Source organism: Aegilops tauschii, chromosome 4, assembly GCF_002575655.3.
Source record: "Aegilops tauschii subsp. strangulata cultivar AL8/78 chromosome 4, Aet v6.0, whole genome shotgun sequence".
NCBI lineage: Eukaryota > Viridiplantae > Streptophyta > Magnoliopsida > Poales > Poaceae > Aegilops > Aegilops tauschii.
The window spans coordinates 513,990,754-514,007,253 of NC_053038.3; the positions used below are offsets into that span (position 1 = coordinate 513,990,754).

At 48.1% G+C, this 16,500-nt stretch overlaps 4 protein-coding genes across 4 annotated transcripts; all 4 read left to right on the forward strand.

The window, feature by feature from the left end:
* The first annotated feature begins 183 nt into the window (after nt 1-183).
* Nucleotides 184-3,159, forward strand: LOC109772769 (respiratory burst oxidase homolog protein B). The gene is made up of 8 exons (XM_073497178.1): nt 184-633; nt 744-1,130; nt 1,211-1,303; nt 1,544-1,659; nt 1,760-1,862; nt 2,157-2,236; nt 2,335-2,846; nt 2,952-3,159. Exons 1-8 carry the CDS (start codon nt 295-297, stop codon nt 3,059-3,061), a joined length of 1,740 nt encoding a protein of 579 aa, XP_073353279.1. The 5' UTR covers nt 184-294; the 3' UTR covers nt 3,062-3,159.
* Nucleotides 3,160-6,495: 3,336 nt separating this feature from the next.
* LOC141021400 (respiratory burst oxidase homolog protein B-like) lies at nt 6,496-7,376 on the forward strand. Its single transcript, XM_073497179.1, has 2 exons — nt 6,496-7,063; nt 7,169-7,376. Exons 1-2 carry the CDS (start codon nt 6,511-6,513, stop codon nt 7,276-7,278), a joined length of 663 nt encoding a protein of 220 aa, XP_073353280.1. The 5' UTR covers nt 6,496-6,510; the 3' UTR covers nt 7,279-7,376.
* Nucleotides 7,377-10,710: 3,334 nt separating this feature from the next.
* LOC141021401 (respiratory burst oxidase homolog protein B-like) lies at nt 10,711-11,591 on the forward strand. Its single transcript, XM_073497181.1, has 2 exons — nt 10,711-11,278; nt 11,384-11,591. Exons 1-2 carry the CDS (start codon nt 10,726-10,728, stop codon nt 11,491-11,493), a joined length of 663 nt encoding a protein of 220 aa, XP_073353282.1. The 5' UTR covers nt 10,711-10,725; the 3' UTR covers nt 11,494-11,591.
* A 3,334-nt stretch (nt 11,592-14,925) lies between these two features.
* Nucleotides 14,926-15,806, forward strand: LOC141021402 (respiratory burst oxidase homolog protein B-like). The gene is made up of 2 exons (XM_073497182.1): nt 14,926-15,493; nt 15,599-15,806. Exons 1-2 carry the CDS (start codon nt 14,941-14,943, stop codon nt 15,706-15,708), a joined length of 663 nt encoding a protein of 220 aa, XP_073353283.1. The 5' UTR covers nt 14,926-14,940; the 3' UTR covers nt 15,709-15,806.
* Nucleotides 15,807-16,500: the final 694 nt, after the last annotated feature.

Here is a 16,500-nt window from a genome sequence, read left to right on the forward strand (position 1 = left end):
TCCTCTGTTCCTAAATACTCCCTCCGTTCCGAATTACTTGTCGCAGAAATGGATGTATCTAGAACTAAAAAATGTCTAGATACATCCATTTCTACGACAAGTAATTCGGAACGGAGGGAGTATAAGACGAGGTAGTAACAATCAGAGATTCGCGGCATGGTTTCTTCCTAATTAACCACTCGATCTAAACGTTTACAGCTCGAGAGCTTGGAGTCGCTCTTACTGCAGACACCATCTGAAGCCGTTGCAAGATCGACCATCACCCACAGCTCCAAGCTCAGCAAAGCTCTTAGCATGAGGCTCGCGCCTAGCAAGGACACAAGCCCGCTTCGCCACTACTGGCTGCAGTTTACCTTCTTTGTACAGGAGAACTGGAAGCGCATATGGGTCGCTGGTCTCTGGCTCTCCATCTGCATCGCCCTTTTCATTTGGAAGTTCATCCAGTACCGTAACCGGGCTGTATTTAACATCATGGGCTACTGTGTGGCCACTGCAAAGGGTGCCGCCGAGACCCTCAAGTTCAATATGGCCCTGGTCCTTTTTCCTGTCTGCCGAAATACAATCACTTGGATCCGATCGAAGACAAAGATTGGAGCTGTTGTACCCTTCAATGACAACATAAACTTCCATAAGGTAATGTTGGTACTATGTATATGCGGTAACGGCATGTATACTATCAAAGAACAAATTACATAGAGAGAGCTTAGTGGATGTTACATAATCTGAACGTCATTGTCATGCAGGTAATAGCAGCAGGGGTTGCAGTTGGTGTTGTTTTGCATGCAGGTGCTCATCTGACATGTGATTTCCCTCTCCTGCTCCATGCAAGCGATGCAAAATACGAACCAATGAAGCCTTTCTTTGGGGAGACAAGGCCGCCAAATTACTGGTGGTTTGTAAAAGGAACTGCGGGGTGGACAGGTATTGTCATGGTAGTGCTCATGTCAATATCCTTTGTGTTGGCCCAGCCATGGTTCCGACGTAACAAGCTCAAGGACACCAACCCACTCAAGAAGATGACTGGTTTCAATGCCTTTTGGTTTACACACCACCTGTTTGCTATTGTGTATGCACTGCTCATCGTCCACGGAACAAGTCTGTATCTAACCAAGGAGTGGTACAAGAAAACGGTAAGAAGTCTATCTACTACCCTATATATTAATGCCAATAGATAGAAAATTCTAATGATCAGAATTATTGCTTTTACCAGACATGGATGTACATCGCTTATCCTGTCTTCTTATATTCATGCGAGCGCATCGTTCGGTTATTCAGGAGACATGATTCAGTTAAGATTCAGAAGGTACCACCATGACAAAAATCCCTTTCTTCATATGGTTTTTCATTGTTTGCCTTTTTTACCTTAAAATTAAATAATCGGACACAAATTATCTTTTCTTTTAAATATAGTGCAACTTAATAAGTGCCAAGCCATTTAACATGGGAGATGGATTTCTGAACAGCAAATAATAAGCCTTGAACTATTGAAAAATTCTGAATTCACTCTTTCTTAGCCTTTAAATTTTGTGTCCTAATAAAACAGGTTGCGGTATATCCTGGGAATGTGTTGGCTCTTTATATGTCCAAGCCACCTGGTTTCAAATACCGGAGTGGGCAGTACATCTTCATAAATTGTGGCGCTGTATCTCCATATGAATGGTACCCACGTCACACACATTGAGAAAAAGAAACCAGTTGCATTAATATAATTATGAAATCAGCAGATGACTAATAGTACGGAAAAAATGTTCTATCACAGGCATCCATTTTCCGTTACATCGGCACCAGGAGATAATTACCTCAGTGTCCACATTCGCACAAGGGGTGATTGGACTTCTCGTCTTAGGACTGTCTTCTCTGAGGTAAATCAGCTTTTTTGGCCTTTGGTTTGTCCAGCGACCACATCCTGTTCAAAGTTTGTGTAACAGGAGAAACATGTCATGCACTACCAGAAACAATGTGGGACAGAATTACTTATGGGGGGGGTGGGGGGGGGGGGTGCTTCAGTACTTCTTGCCCATAATATATCATAATCTTGCTTAAAAAACTTAAATGTCTGAAGCATTGTCAATTGTTAAGGTTTTGATTTTTCATAGCAATGCCATTCCCTATTGCTCTACTTGATGGAACCGATAATGACATTAAATGTAAACCAGGCGTGTCGCCCTCCCACTGAAGGAGAAAGTGGACTCCTTAGAGCTGACCTTTCCGTGGGAATCACTGACAGCAACGCAAGGTGAAAAGGAACTTCTTCAGTTGCTTGAAAACTGTTTTACCATACAATATATTTCAAACTCTTGTTCTGATCCTAAACTTATGTTTGACATGTACTAGATTCCCTAAACTTATGATCGATGGACCATATGGTGCTCCGGCACAAGATTACCGGGAATACGATGTGCTGCTGCTCATCGGACTTGGCATTGGAGCTACCCCTTTGATCAGCATTGTGAAGGATGTGCTTAACCACATCCAGCGCGGGGAATCGGTTGGCGGAACAGAGCCGGATGGCAGTGGCAAGGCAAAGAAGAAACCGTTCATGACCAAGAGGGCCTACTCCTACTGGGTCACAAGGGAAGAGGGCTCCTTTGAGTGGTTCAGAGGGGTGATGAACGAGGTGGCTGAGAAGGACAAGGACGGAGTGATTGAGCTCCACAACCACTGCTCGAGCGTGTACCAAGAGGGCGATGCTCGTTCCGCGCTCATCGTCATGCTCCAGGAACTCAACCATGCCAAGAAGGGAGTTGATATTCTGTCCGGAACCAGCGTCAAGACCCACTTTGCCAGGCCTAACTGGCGAAGCGTCTTCAAGCGCATCGCGGTCAACCATGAGAACCAACGCGTCGGTACGTCTTCTCGCTGCCATTGTCATATCGATCTGGTACTAGAAATGTCGGTGACTAGTTATCATCGATCGTCTGCTAACGCACCTTAATTTAATTCTGCTTCAGGGGTTTTCTACTGCGGCGAGCCTGTTCTTGTGGCGCAGCTGCGGCAGTTGTCGGCAGACTTCACCCACAATACAAACACAAAGTTTGACTTTCACAAGGAGAATTTCTAGTTATATACGATATGTAGCTGATGTAAGAGCATGTCTATGTATGGTCTGCACAATAAGGTACAGAAATAGTAATACAGGTTTTTATTTGGACTGGTTTAGACGCTTTATCATGAGATCTTGATTACTGAACAAATCGTGAAACTGGTGACACTTTCGGCTTGCTCTGCTCTAGGCTCTAGCTCCAAAAATATCACATCTGAAAATCAACTCCGACAACAAACAATCACATCTAAAAATCAACTCCGACAACAAACAATCACATCTAAAAATCACCTTGAGCTCGGGAGGTCGATCAGACAAGCGTGAGATTCCCAGAAGAACGAACATAGCTCCATTTGGATAAGTGACAATGCAAATGCCACCTGTACCCTAGTACACAATAAGTTCATTTCACAAGGGGTTTGCTAATCAAAATAACTAAAGTACAGAGCAGTATACTACATAACCACAATAAGTACATTTGGATTAGTGACTTCACCCACAATAAGTCATTCTCCATGACAGCTGTATTTCTTCCAAGGGAATTACATAACCACAAGAATGTCGTAAGACCAACTCACTAAAGAACGTACGGTGCAAATAAAATTGCATAAAAAGGTGTCCGGTGTCGAGTTTCTAAGATGAACGAGACATTTCTGAGCGGGAGTGCATCAACGTAGCAAGGGCGGTAGGGGAATGCATGGTCTATGCCTCTAAATTGTTGGTGATGTTTCTCAGGATATATGTAGCCTCCTAGATACTGCATTCTGGAAGTCTGGAGATGATATGTACCCACCGTGTCACTAAATTTGAGAAGAAGCGCATCCTTGTGCGGATGGAATCCGACAATACTGCAGCCCCACCCCCAAAGGTCTTCGTCTGGAACTGTAATGTTATCATAGTCAATGAAGTTGTGTTTGTCCGAGTTCCATGAGTAGTCGGAACCGTCTCTACTCTCCAATTCCTCCTCCTCCTCCTCCTCATCATCACCATCCTCATCTTCATCCTCGTCGTCGCCATCGTCGTCGTCGTCGTCATCATCATCATCATCATCATCCACATAGCTATCTTGTTTTTCCTTCTCTTCACCTTGTGTCTCATCATCATCATAGTCGTCGTTGTCATCATCATCATCAACATAGCTAGTTTGTTCTTCCTTCTCACCACCTTGTGTCTTGTCATCATTATCTTCTTGTTCATCCTCTACATCTTGTGCCTCGTCATAGTTATCTTCGTCCTCTTCCTCTCCACCATCCTCGTAGTCTCCGGTCCCGTCATCGCAATCATCATCACTATTGCCATCTTCGAATAGGCTGATTAAGTCTTTGTTGCCTTCAGCCAATTCCCATGTCATCCTTGGTTCCATCCTCGGTTCACTACTAAGATATTTCATCATACGGTCATGCTCTTTGAGGTCGGCACGGTGTGCCAATGTCCATCCCAACTGATCATCGGCCGACTCCATTAGATCCCATACTTCAAGCAGCAAATCATTGACCACCGCATAGCGGATCCCTCTATTGCAACTCCCTAAGTACCTCGTTGGCAGTGCCCATTGACGCAATCTCTTGCGGCCATAAGGATGCCCTGGAAGCTGAACCATCTGGTATGTCCCCTCCGAGCAACGCAGGATCATGAGGACATCACTATGGCAGTGGACGTAGAGTGAGCCATGCCAGTACTCGGCCGACCACCACGTGCGCAGATCCTTACAGCGCGGCGTGGTCACCACATCGTATAGGTTTCCTGAGGCGCATCGCCCTGGCGTGAACTTGCGGCTCTCCCACTGGCCTGTCCGTGAAGAGAACACCAACACGTGGAACACATTCTCCTTGGGCACCTTTGGGTTGGGCTCTTCCTTAGATTCAGAGAATGGTTTGTCTTCTCCAAACAAGTTGGGTAGCCACGTGTCCTCCCAATCGATCCAGCACGGGCATGGTCGACGTTTGGCGCGTGGCCACTCATCTTCCTCGTCGTTGCGATCTAGCTTTTCTGTGGGTAAGAAGAACACCTCGTGGTGCCGCGACACGGCCGGGTCAAAGGCGAGGAACATGCCCTCGACGCTGCACGGCCAGCGCGTCGGCGGACATGGCAGGCGGGCATATCGTGACGTGGCTGGGTTGCACACGTAGGGAACCATGTTAGGATGGAAGTAGCGCTTCCCCGTGACGAGGAGCAAGCCGTTGCAGTGCTGCTTCACAAGGCAATCCCAATGGTCCCAAAAGAGACGCCGGTAGCCGGGCACGTGGGCGTCGGCCGACTGCGATGGCGGCGGGCCGAAGAAGGCGAAGTCGGGGTCGTAGCCGTTGTAGGTGGCGAAGACGCCGGGGAACTCGCGCGGGAATACCTGCGGGAGGAGGAGGGCGTGGGTGTGATCGGCCACGAGGTCGCGCCACGCGCGGCAGACGCACCGGGACACGGCAAGGGCGCGGCCGGGGAGGCGCCTGAGGATCTCGAGGAGGAGGTCGCTGGGGAGGGCTACGCCGTTGCCGTCCATCACGCCGACGGGGTCGCACGTGAAACTCGCGGTGGCTGGCGCTGACACGAGGCGATCTCGGGTGCAAGGAAGAGAGGAATAATAGGATCTAGCGACAGAGTATTTTTTTTTTTTGAGGGATCTAGCGCTAGAGTTGTATACAAGCGTATCGCTCAATACGAACTGTAATCGTAGTGGGCATTGCTTTTTTTTTTTCGTTTTTGATTTGAGGCACGTAGTGGGCATAGCTGCCTTGTATAGGACCGTCTCACCCTGTGAAAAAACGGGAACTCCTATTCGGTGCTTCAGGCGCCGATAGTTTTTTTTTAGACAATCTCGCAAAATTTTAAAAAACGGGAGCTCCTATTCGGGGCTTTAGGCGCTTATAGTTCTTTTAGACAATCTCGTAAAATTTTATTAAACCATCACAATGTTTACAGGGATAAAAGACAATCCACCAGACTGACCTGACAAAATATGGCAGCCAACCCCAAAAGATAACGCATGTGCTTCTGCATTGGAACTCCTAAATTCATGAAGTATATATTACATGAAATAAAACATCAGAATGTTCCTTGATCTCCTTCAATAATTGGCCCATATGTAGCAAGTAGCAACACCTCCCTGCTAAATTTCATCGACAACCACCTTGAAATTAGAGGCGACATGTATATGCTGCAAGTTGAGATCCTCTGCCAGATCGAGGGCCTCTCGTACAGCTAGCGCTTCGAGCGTAGTTAGATCGCTGATTCTGGTAAACACAACGCCGAGGCTCCCAGGAAAGCTCCTGTGTGGTCCCTGCTTATGGCGCCCACTGCTCCATATCTTCCAGCTCTATCAACCACAGCACAATGTTTACTTTAGAGGTAATTCCTTGGGTACGCCTGTAGATCATGAAACGCTCGCAACTGGGCTAGATATTCAAGGCTTGATCAGTTGAGTTCACCCAAGTAAGGATGTTATGAATCCGTTTATAGCCCGAGGGCTTTAAAAAATGCCTTCATGGAGAGCTTCTCTTCGTTTGACATGTACTAGATTCCCTAAACTTATGATCGATGGACCGTATGGTGCGCCAGCACAAGATTACCGGGAATATGATGTGTTGTTGCTCATCGGACTTGGCATCGGAGCCACCCCTTTGATCAGCATTGTGAAGGATGTGCTTAACCACATCCAGCGTGGGGAATCGGTTGGCGGAACAGAGCCGGACGGCAGTGGCAAGGCAAAGAAGAAACCATTCATGACCAAGAGGGCCTACTCCTACTGGGTCACAAGGGAAGAGGGCTCCTTTGAGTGGTTCAGAGGGGTGATGAACGAGGTGGCTGAGAAGGACAAGGACGGAGTGATTGAGCTCCACAACCACTGCTCGAGCGTGTACCAAGAGGGCGATGCTCGTTCCGCGCTCATCGTCATGCTCCAGGAACTCAACCATGCCAAGAAGGGAGTTGATATTCTGTCCGGAACCAGCGTCAAGACCCACTTTGCCAGGCCTAACTGGCGAAGCGTCTTCAAGCGCATCGCGGTCAACCATGAGAACCAACGCGTCGGTACGTCTTCTCGCTGCCATTGTCATATCGATCTGGTACTAGAAATGTCGGTGACTAGTTATCATCGATCGTCTGCTAACGCACCTTAATTTAATTCTGCTTCAGGGGTTTTCTACTGCGGCGAGCCTGTTCTTGTGGCGCAGCTGCGGCAGTTGTCGGCAGACTTCACCCACAATACAAACACAAAGTTTGACTTTCACAAGGAGAATTTCTAGTTATATACGATATGTAGCTGATGTAAGAGCATGTCTATGTATGGTCTGCACAATAAGGTACAGAAATAGTAATACAGGTTTTTATTTGGACTGGTTTAGACGCTTTATCATGAGATCTTGATTACTGAACAAATCGTGAAACTGGTGACACTTTCGGCTTGCTCTGCTCTAGGCTCTAGCTCCAAAAATATCACATCTGAAAATCAACTCCGACAACAAACAATCACATCTAAAAATCAACTCCGACAACAAACAATCACATCTAAAAATCACCTTGAGCTCGGGAGGTCGATCAGACAAGCGTGAGATTCCCAGAAGAACGAACATAGCTCCATTTGGATAAGTGACAATGCAAATGCCACCTGTACCCTAGTACACAATAAGTTCATTTCACAAGGGGTTTGCTAATCAAAATAACTAAAGTACAGAGCAGTATACTACATAACCACAATAAGTACATTTGGATTAGTGACTTCACCCACAATAAGTCATTCTCCATGACAGCTGTATTTCTTCCAAGGGAATTACATAACCACAAGAATGTCGTAAGACCAACTCACTAAAGAACGTACGGTGCAAATAAAATTGCATAAAAAGGTGTCCGGTGTCGAGTTTCTAAGATGAACGAGACATTTCTGAGCGGGAGTGCATCAACGTAGCAAGGGCGGTAGGGGAATGCATGGTCTATGCCTCTAAATTGTTGGTGATGTTTCTCAGGATATATGTAGCCTCCTAGATACTGCATTCTGGAAGTCTGGAGATGATATGTACCCACCGTGTCACTAAATTTGAGAAGAAGCGCATCCTTGTGCGGATGGAATCCGACAATACTGCAGCCCCACCCCCAAAGGTCTTCGTCTGGAACTGTAATGTTATCATAGTCAATGAAGTTGTGTTTGTCCGAGTTCCATGAGTAGTCGGAACCGTCTCTACTCTCCAATTCCTCCTCCTCCTCCTCCTCATCATCACCATCCTCATCTTCATCCTCGTCGTCGCCATCGTCGTCGTCGTCGTCATCATCATCATCATCATCATCCACATAGCTATCTTGTTTTTCCTTCTCTTCACCTTGTGTCTCATCATCATCATAGTCGTCGTTGTCATCATCATCATCAACATAGCTAGTTTGTTCTTCCTTCTCACCACCTTGTGTCTTGTCATCATTATCTTCTTGTTCATCCTCTACATCTTGTGCCTCGTCATAGTTATCTTCGTCCTCTTCCTCTCCACCATCCTCGTAGTCTCCGGTCCCGTCATCGCAATCATCATCACTATTGCCATCTTCGAATAGGCTGATTAAGTCTTTGTTGCCTTCAGCCAATTCCCATGTCATCCTTGGTTCCATCCTCGGTTCACTACTAAGATATTTCATCATACGGTCATGCTCTTTGAGGTCGGCACGGTGTGCCAATGTCCATCCCAACTGATCATCGGCCGACTCCATTAGATCCCATACTTCAAGCAGCAAATCATTGACCACCGCATAGCGGATCCCTCTATTGCAACTCCCTAAGTACCTCGTTGGCAGTGCCCATTGACGCAATCTCTTGCGGCCATAAGGATGCCCTGGAAGCTGAACCATCTGGTATGTCCCCTCCGAGCAACGCAGGATCATGAGGACATCACTATGGCAGTGGACGTAGAGTGAGCCATGCCAGTACTCGGCCGACCACCACGTGCGCAGATCCTTACAGCGCGGCGTGGTCACCACATCGTATAGGTTTCCTGAGGCGCATCGCCCTGGCGTGAACTTGCGGCTCTCCCACTGGCCTGTCCGTGAAGAGAACACCAACACGTGGAACACATTCTCCTTGGGCACCTTTGGGTTGGGCTCTTCCTTAGATTCAGAGAATGGTTTGTCTTCTCCAAACAAGTTGGGTAGCCACGTGTCCTCCCAATCGATCCAGCACGGGCATGGTCGACGTTTGGCGCGTGGCCACTCATCTTCCTCGTCGTTGCGATCTAGCTTTTCTGTGGGTAAGAAGAACACCTCGTGGTGCCGCGACACGGCCGGGTCAAAGGCGAGGAACATGCCCTCGACGCTGCACGGCCAGCGCGTCGGCGGACATGGCAGGCGGGCATATCGTGACGTGGCTGGGTTGCACACGTAGGGAACCATGTTAGGATGGAAGTAGCGCTTCCCCGTGACGAGGAGCAAGCCGTTGCAGTGCTGCTTCACAAGGCAATCCCAATGGTCCCAGAAGAGACGCCGGTAGCCGGGCACGTGGGCGTCGGCCGACTGCGATGGCGGCGGGCCGAAGAAGGCGAAGTCGGGGTCGTAGCCGTTGTAGGTGGCGAAGACGCCGGGGAACTCGCGCGGGAATACCTGCGGGAGGAGGAGGGCGTGGGTGTGATCGGCCACGAGGTCGCGCCACGCGCGGCAGACGCACCGGGACACGGCAAGGGCGCGGCCGGGGAGGCGCCTGAGGATCTCGAGGAGGAGGTCGCTGGGGAGGGCTACGCCGTTGCCGTCCATCACGCCGACGGGGTCGCACGTGAAACTCGCGGTGGCTGGCGCTGACACGAGGCGATCTCGGGTGCAAGGAAGAGAGGAATAATAGGATCTAGCGACAGAGTATTTTTTTTTTTGAGGGATCTAGCGCTAGAGTTGTATACAAGCGTATCGCTCAATACGAACTGTAATCGTAGTGGGCATTGCTTTTTTTTTTTCGTTTTTGATTTGAGGCACGTAGTGGGCATAGCTGCCTTGTATAGGACCGTCTCACCCTGTGAAAAAACGGGAACTCCTATTCGGTGCTTCAGGCGCCGATAGTTTTTTTTTAGACAATCTCGCAAAATTTTAAAAAACGGGAGCTCCTATTCGGGGCTTTAGGCGCTTATAGTTCTTTTAGACAATCTCGTAAAATTTTATTAAACCATCACAATGTTTACAGGGATAAAAGACAATCCACCAGACTGACCTGACAAAATATGGCAGCCAGCCCCAAAAGATAACGCATGTGCTTCTGCATTGGAACTCCTAAATTCATGAAGTATATATTACATGCAATAAAACATCAGAATGTTCCTTGATCTCCTCAATAATTGGCCCATATGTAGCAAGTAGCAACACCTCCCTGCTAAATTTCATCGACAACCACCTTGAAATTAGAGGCGACATGTATATGCTGCAAGTTGAGATCCTCTGCCAGATCGAGGGCCTCTCGTACAGCTAGCGCTTCGAGCGTAGTTAGATCGCTGATTCTGGTAAACACAACGCCGAGGCTCCCAGGAAAGCTCCTGTGTGGTCCCTGCTTATGGCGCCCACTGCTCCATATCTTCCAGCTCTATCAACCACAGCACAATGTTTACTTTAGAGGTAATTCCTTGGGTACGCCTGTAGATCATGAAACGCTCGCAACTGGGCTAGATATTCAAGGCTTGATCAGTTGAGTTCACCCAAGTAAGGATGTTATGAATCCGTTTATAGCCCGAGGGCTTTAAAAAATGCCTTCATGGAGAGCTTCTCTTCGTTTGACATGTACTAGATTCCCTAAACTTATGATCGATGGACCGTATGGTGCGCCAGCACAAGATTACCGGGAATATGATGTGTTGTTGCTCATCGGACTTGGCATCGGAGCCACCCCTTTGATCAGCATTGTGAAGGATGTGCTTAACCACATCCAGCGTGGGGAATCGGTTGGCGGAACAGAGCCGGACGGCAGTGGCAAGGCAAAGAAGAAACCATTCATGACCAAGAGGGCCTACTCCTACTGGGTCACAAGGGAAGAGGGCTCCTTTGAGTGGTTCAGAGGGGTGATGAACGAGGTGGCTGAGAAGGACAAGGACGGAGTGATTGAGCTCCACAACCACTGCTCGAGCGTGTACCAAGAGGGCGATGCTCGTTCCGCGCTCATCGTCATGCTCCAGGAACTCAACCATGCCAAGAAGGGAGTTGATATTCTGTCCGGAACCAGCGTCAAGACCCACTTTGCCAGGCCTAACTGGCGAAGCGTCTTCAAGCGCATCGCGGTCAACCATGAGAACCAACGCGTCGGTACGTCTTCTCGCTGCCATTGTCATATCGATCTGGTACTAGAAATGTCGGTGACTAGTTATCATCGATCGTCTGCTAACGCACCTTAATTTAATTCTGCTTCAGGGGTTTTCTACTGCGGCGAGCCTGTTCTTGTGGCGCAGCTGCGGCAGTTGTCGGCAGACTTCACCCACAATACAAACACAAAGTTTGACTTTCACAAGGAGAATTTCTAGTTATATACGATATGTAGCTGATGTAAGAGCATGTCTATGTATGGTCTGCACAATAAGGTACAGAAATAGTAATACAGGTTTTTATTTGGACTGGTTTAGACGCTTTATCATGAGATCTTGATTACTGAACAAATCGTGAAACTGGTGACACTTTCGGCTTGCTCTGCTCTAGGCTCTAGCTCCAAAAATATCACATCTGAAAATCAACTCCGACAACAAACAATCACATCTAAAAATCAACTCCGACAACAAACAATCACATCTAAAAATCACCTTGAGCTCGGGAGGTCGATCAGACAAGCGTGAGATTCCCAGAAGAACGAACATAGCTCCATTTGGATAAGTGACAATGCAAATGCCACCTGTACCCTAGTACACAATAAGTTCATTTCACAAGGGGTTTGCTAATCAAAATAACTAAAGTACAGAGCAGTATACTACATAACCACAATAAGTACATTTGGATTAGTGACTTCACCCACAATAAGTCATTCTCCATGACAGCTGTATTTCTTCCAAGGGAATTACATAACCACAAGAATGTCGTAAGACCAACTCACTAAAGAACGTACGGTGCAAATAAAATTGCATAAAAAGGTGTCCGGTGTCGAGTTTCTAAGATGAACGAGACATTTCTGAGCGGGAGTGCATCAACGTAGCAAGGGCGGTAGGGGAATGCATGGTCTATGCCTCTAAATTGTTGGTGATGTTTCTCAGGATATATGTAGCCTCCTAGATACTGCATTCTGGAAGTCTGGAGATGATATGTACCCACCGTGTCACTAAATTTGAGAAGAAGCGCATCCTTGTGCGGATGGAATCCGACAATACTGCAGCCCCACCCCCAAAGGTCTTCGTCTGGAACTGTAATGTTATCATAGTCAATGAAGTTGTGTTTGTCCGAGTTCCATGAGTAGTCGGAACCGTCTCTACTCTCCAATTCCTCCTCCTCCTCCTCCTCATCATCACCATCCTCATCTTCATCCTCGTCGTCGCCATCGTCGTCGTCGTCGTCATCATCATCATCATCATCATCCACATAGCTATCTTGTTTTTCCTTCTCTTCACCTTGTGTCTCATCATCATCATAGTCGTCGTTGTCATCATCATCATCAACATAGCTAGTTTGTTCTTCCTTCTCACCACCTTGTGTCTTGTCATCATTATCTTCTTGTTCATCCTCTACATCTTGTGCCTCGTCATAGTTATCTTCGTCCTCTTCCTCTCCACCATCCTCGTAGTCTCCGGTCCCGTCATCGCAATCATCATCACTATTGCCATCTTCGAATAGGCTGATTAAGTCTTTGTTGCCTTCAGCCAATTCCCATGTCATCCTTGGTTCCATCCTCGGTTCACTACTAAGATATTTCATCATACGGTCATGCTCTTTGAGGTCGGCACGGTGTGCCAATGTCCATCCCAACTGATCATCGGCCGACTCCATTAGATCCCATACTTCAAGCAGCAAATCATTGACCACCGCATAGCGGATCCCTCTATTGCAACTCCCTAAGTACCTCGTTGGCAGTGCCCATTGACGCAATCTCTTGCGGCCATAAGGATGCCCTGGAAGCTGAACCATCTGGTATGTCCCCTCCGAGCAACGCAGGATCATGAGGACATCACTATGGCAGTGGACGTAGAGTGAGCCATGCCAGTACTCGGCCGACCACCACGTGCGCAGATCCTTACAGCGCGGCGTGGTCACCACATCGTATAGGTTTCCTGAGGCGCATCGCCCTGGCGTGAACTTGCGGCTCTCCCACTGGCCTGTCCGTGAAGAGAACACCAACACGTGGAACACATTCTCCTTGGGCACCTTTGGGTTGGGCTCTTCCTTAGATTCAGAGAATGGTTTGTCTTCTCCAAACAAGTTGGGTAGCCACGTGTCCTCCCAATCGATCCAGCACGGGCATGGTCGACGTTTGGCGCGTGGCCACTCATCTTCCTCGTCGTTGCGATCTAGCTTTTCTGTGGGTAAGAAGAACACCTCGTGGTGCCGCGACACGGCCGGGTCAAAGGCGAGGAACATGCCCTCGACGCTGCACGGCCAGCGCGTCGGCGGACATGGCAGGCGGGCATATCGTGACGTGGCTGGGTTGCACACGTAGGGAACCATGTTAGGATGGAAGTAGCGCTTCCCCGTGACGAGGAGCAAGCCGTTGCAGTGCTGCTTCACAAGGCAATCCCAATGGTCCCAGAAGAGACGCCGGTAGCCGGGCACGTGGGCGTCGGCCGACTGCGATGGCGGCGGGCCGAAGAAGGCGAAGTCGGGGTCGTAGCCGTTGTAGGTGGCGAAGACGCCGGGGAACTCGCGCGGGAATACCTGCGGGAGGAGGAGGGCGTGGGTGTGATCGGCCACGAGGTCGCGCCACGCGCGGCAGACGCACCGGGACACGGCAAGGGCGCGGCCGGGGAGGCGCCTGAGGATCTCGAGGAGGAGGTCGCTGGGGAGGGCTACGCCGTTGCCGTCCATCACGCCGACGGGGTCGCACGTGAAACTCGCGGTGGCTGGCGCTGACACGAGGCGATCTCGGGTGCAAGGAAGAGAGGAATAATAGGATCTAGCGACAGAGTATTTTTTTTTTTGAGGGATCTAGCGCTAGAGTTGTATACAAGCGTATCGCTCAATACGAACTGTAATCGTAGTGGGCATTGCTTTTTTTTTTTCGTTTTTGATTTGAGGCACGTAGTGGGCATAGCTGCCTTGTATAGGACCGTCTCACCCTGTGAAAAAACGGGAACTCCTATTCGGTGCTTCAGGCGCCGATAGTTTTTTTTTAGACAATCTCGCAAAATTTTAAAAAACGGGAGCTCCTATTCGGGGCTTTAGGCGCTTATAGTTCTTTTAGACAATCTCGTAAAATTTTATTAAACCATCACAATGTTTACAGGGATAAAAGACAATCCACCAGACTGACCTGACAAAATATGGCAGCCAGCCCCAAAAGATAACGCATGTGCTTCTGCATTGGAACTCCTAAATTCATGAAGTATATATTACATGAAATAAAACATCAGAATGTTCCTTGATCTCCTCAATAATTGGCCCATATGTAGCAAGTAGCAACACCTCCCTGCTAAATTTCATCGACAACCACCTTGAAATTAGAGGCGACATGTATATGCTGCAAGTTGAGATCCTCTGCCAGATCGAGGGCCTCTCGTACAGCTAGCGCTTCGAGCGTAGTTAGATCGCTGATTCTGGTAAACACAACGCCGAGGCTCCCAGGAAAGCTCCTGTGTGGTCCCTGCTTATGGCGCCCACTGCTCCATATCTTCCAGCTCTATCAACCACAGCACAATGTTTACTTTAGAGGTAATTCCTTGGGTACGCCTGTAGATCATGAAACGCTCGCAACTGGGCTAGATATTCAAGGCTTGATCAGTTGAGTTCACCCAAGTAAGGATGTTATGAATCCGTTTATAGCCCGAGGGCTTTAAAAAATGCCTTCATGGAGAGCTTCTCTTCGTTTGACATGTACTAGATTCCCTAAACTTATGATCGATGGACCGTATGGTGCGCCAGCACAAGATTACCGGGAATATGATGTGTTGTTGCTCATCGGACTTGGCATCGGAGCCACCCCTTTGATCAGCATTGTGAAGGATGTGCTTAACCACATCCAGCGTGGGGAATCGGTTGGCGGAACAGAGCCGGACGGCAGTGGCAAGGCAAAGAAGAAACCATTCATGACCAAGAGGGCCTACTCCTACTGGGTCACAAGGGAAGAGGGCTCCTTTGAGTGGTTCAGAGGGGTGATGAACGAGGTGGCTGAGAAGGACAAGGACGGAGTGATTGAGCTCCACAACCACTGCTCGAGCGTGTACCAAGAGGGCGATGCTCGTTCCGCGCTCATCGTCATGCTCCAGGAACTCAACCATGCCAAGAAGGGAGTTGATATTCTGTCCGGAACCAGCGTCAAGACCCACTTTGCCAGGCCTAACTGGCGAAGCGTCTTCAAGCGCATCGCGGTCAACCATGAGAACCAACGCGTCGGTACGTCTTCTCGCTGCCATTGTCATATCGATCTGGTACTAGAAATGTCGGTGACTAGTTATCATCGATCGTCTGCTAACGCACCTTAATTTAATTCTGCTTCAGGGGTTTTCTACTGCGGCGAGCCTGTTCTTGTGGCGCAGCTGCGGCAGTTGTCGGCAGACTTCACCCACAATACAAACACAAAGTTTGACTTTCACAAGGAGAATTTCTAGTTATATACGATATGTAGCTGATGTAAGAGCATGTCTATGTATGGTCTGCACAATAAGGTACAGAAATAGTAATACAGGTTTTTATTTGGACTGGTTTAGACGCTTTATCATGAGATCTTGATTACTGAACAAATCGTGAAACTGGTGACACTTTCGGCTTGCTCTGCTCTAGGCTCTAGCTCCAAAAATATCACATCTGAAAATCAACTCCGACAACAAACAATCACATCTAAAAATCAACTCCGACAACAAACAATCACATCTAAAAATCACCTTGAGCTCGGGAGGTCGATCAGACAAGCGTGAGATTCCCAGAAGAACGAACATAGCTCCATTTGGATAAGTGACAATGCAAATGCCACCTGTACCCTAGTACACAATAAGTTCATTTCACAAGGGGTTTGCTAATCAAAATAACTAAAGTACAGAGCAGTATACTACATAACCACAATAAGTACATTTGGATTAGTGACTTCACCCACAATAAGTCATTCTCCATGACAGCTGTATTTCTTCCAAGGGAATTACATAACCACAAGAATGTCGTAAGACCAACTCACTAAAGAACGTACGGTGCAAATAAAATTGCATAAAAAGGTGTCCGGTGTCGAGTTTCTAAGATGAACGAGACATTTCTGAGCGGGAGTGCATCAACGTAGCAAGGGCGGTAGGGGAATGCATGGTCTATGCCTCTAAATTGTTGGTGATGTTTCTCAGGATATATGTAGCCTCCTAGATACTGCATTCTGGAAGTCTGGAGATGATATGTACCCACCGTGTCACTAAATTTGA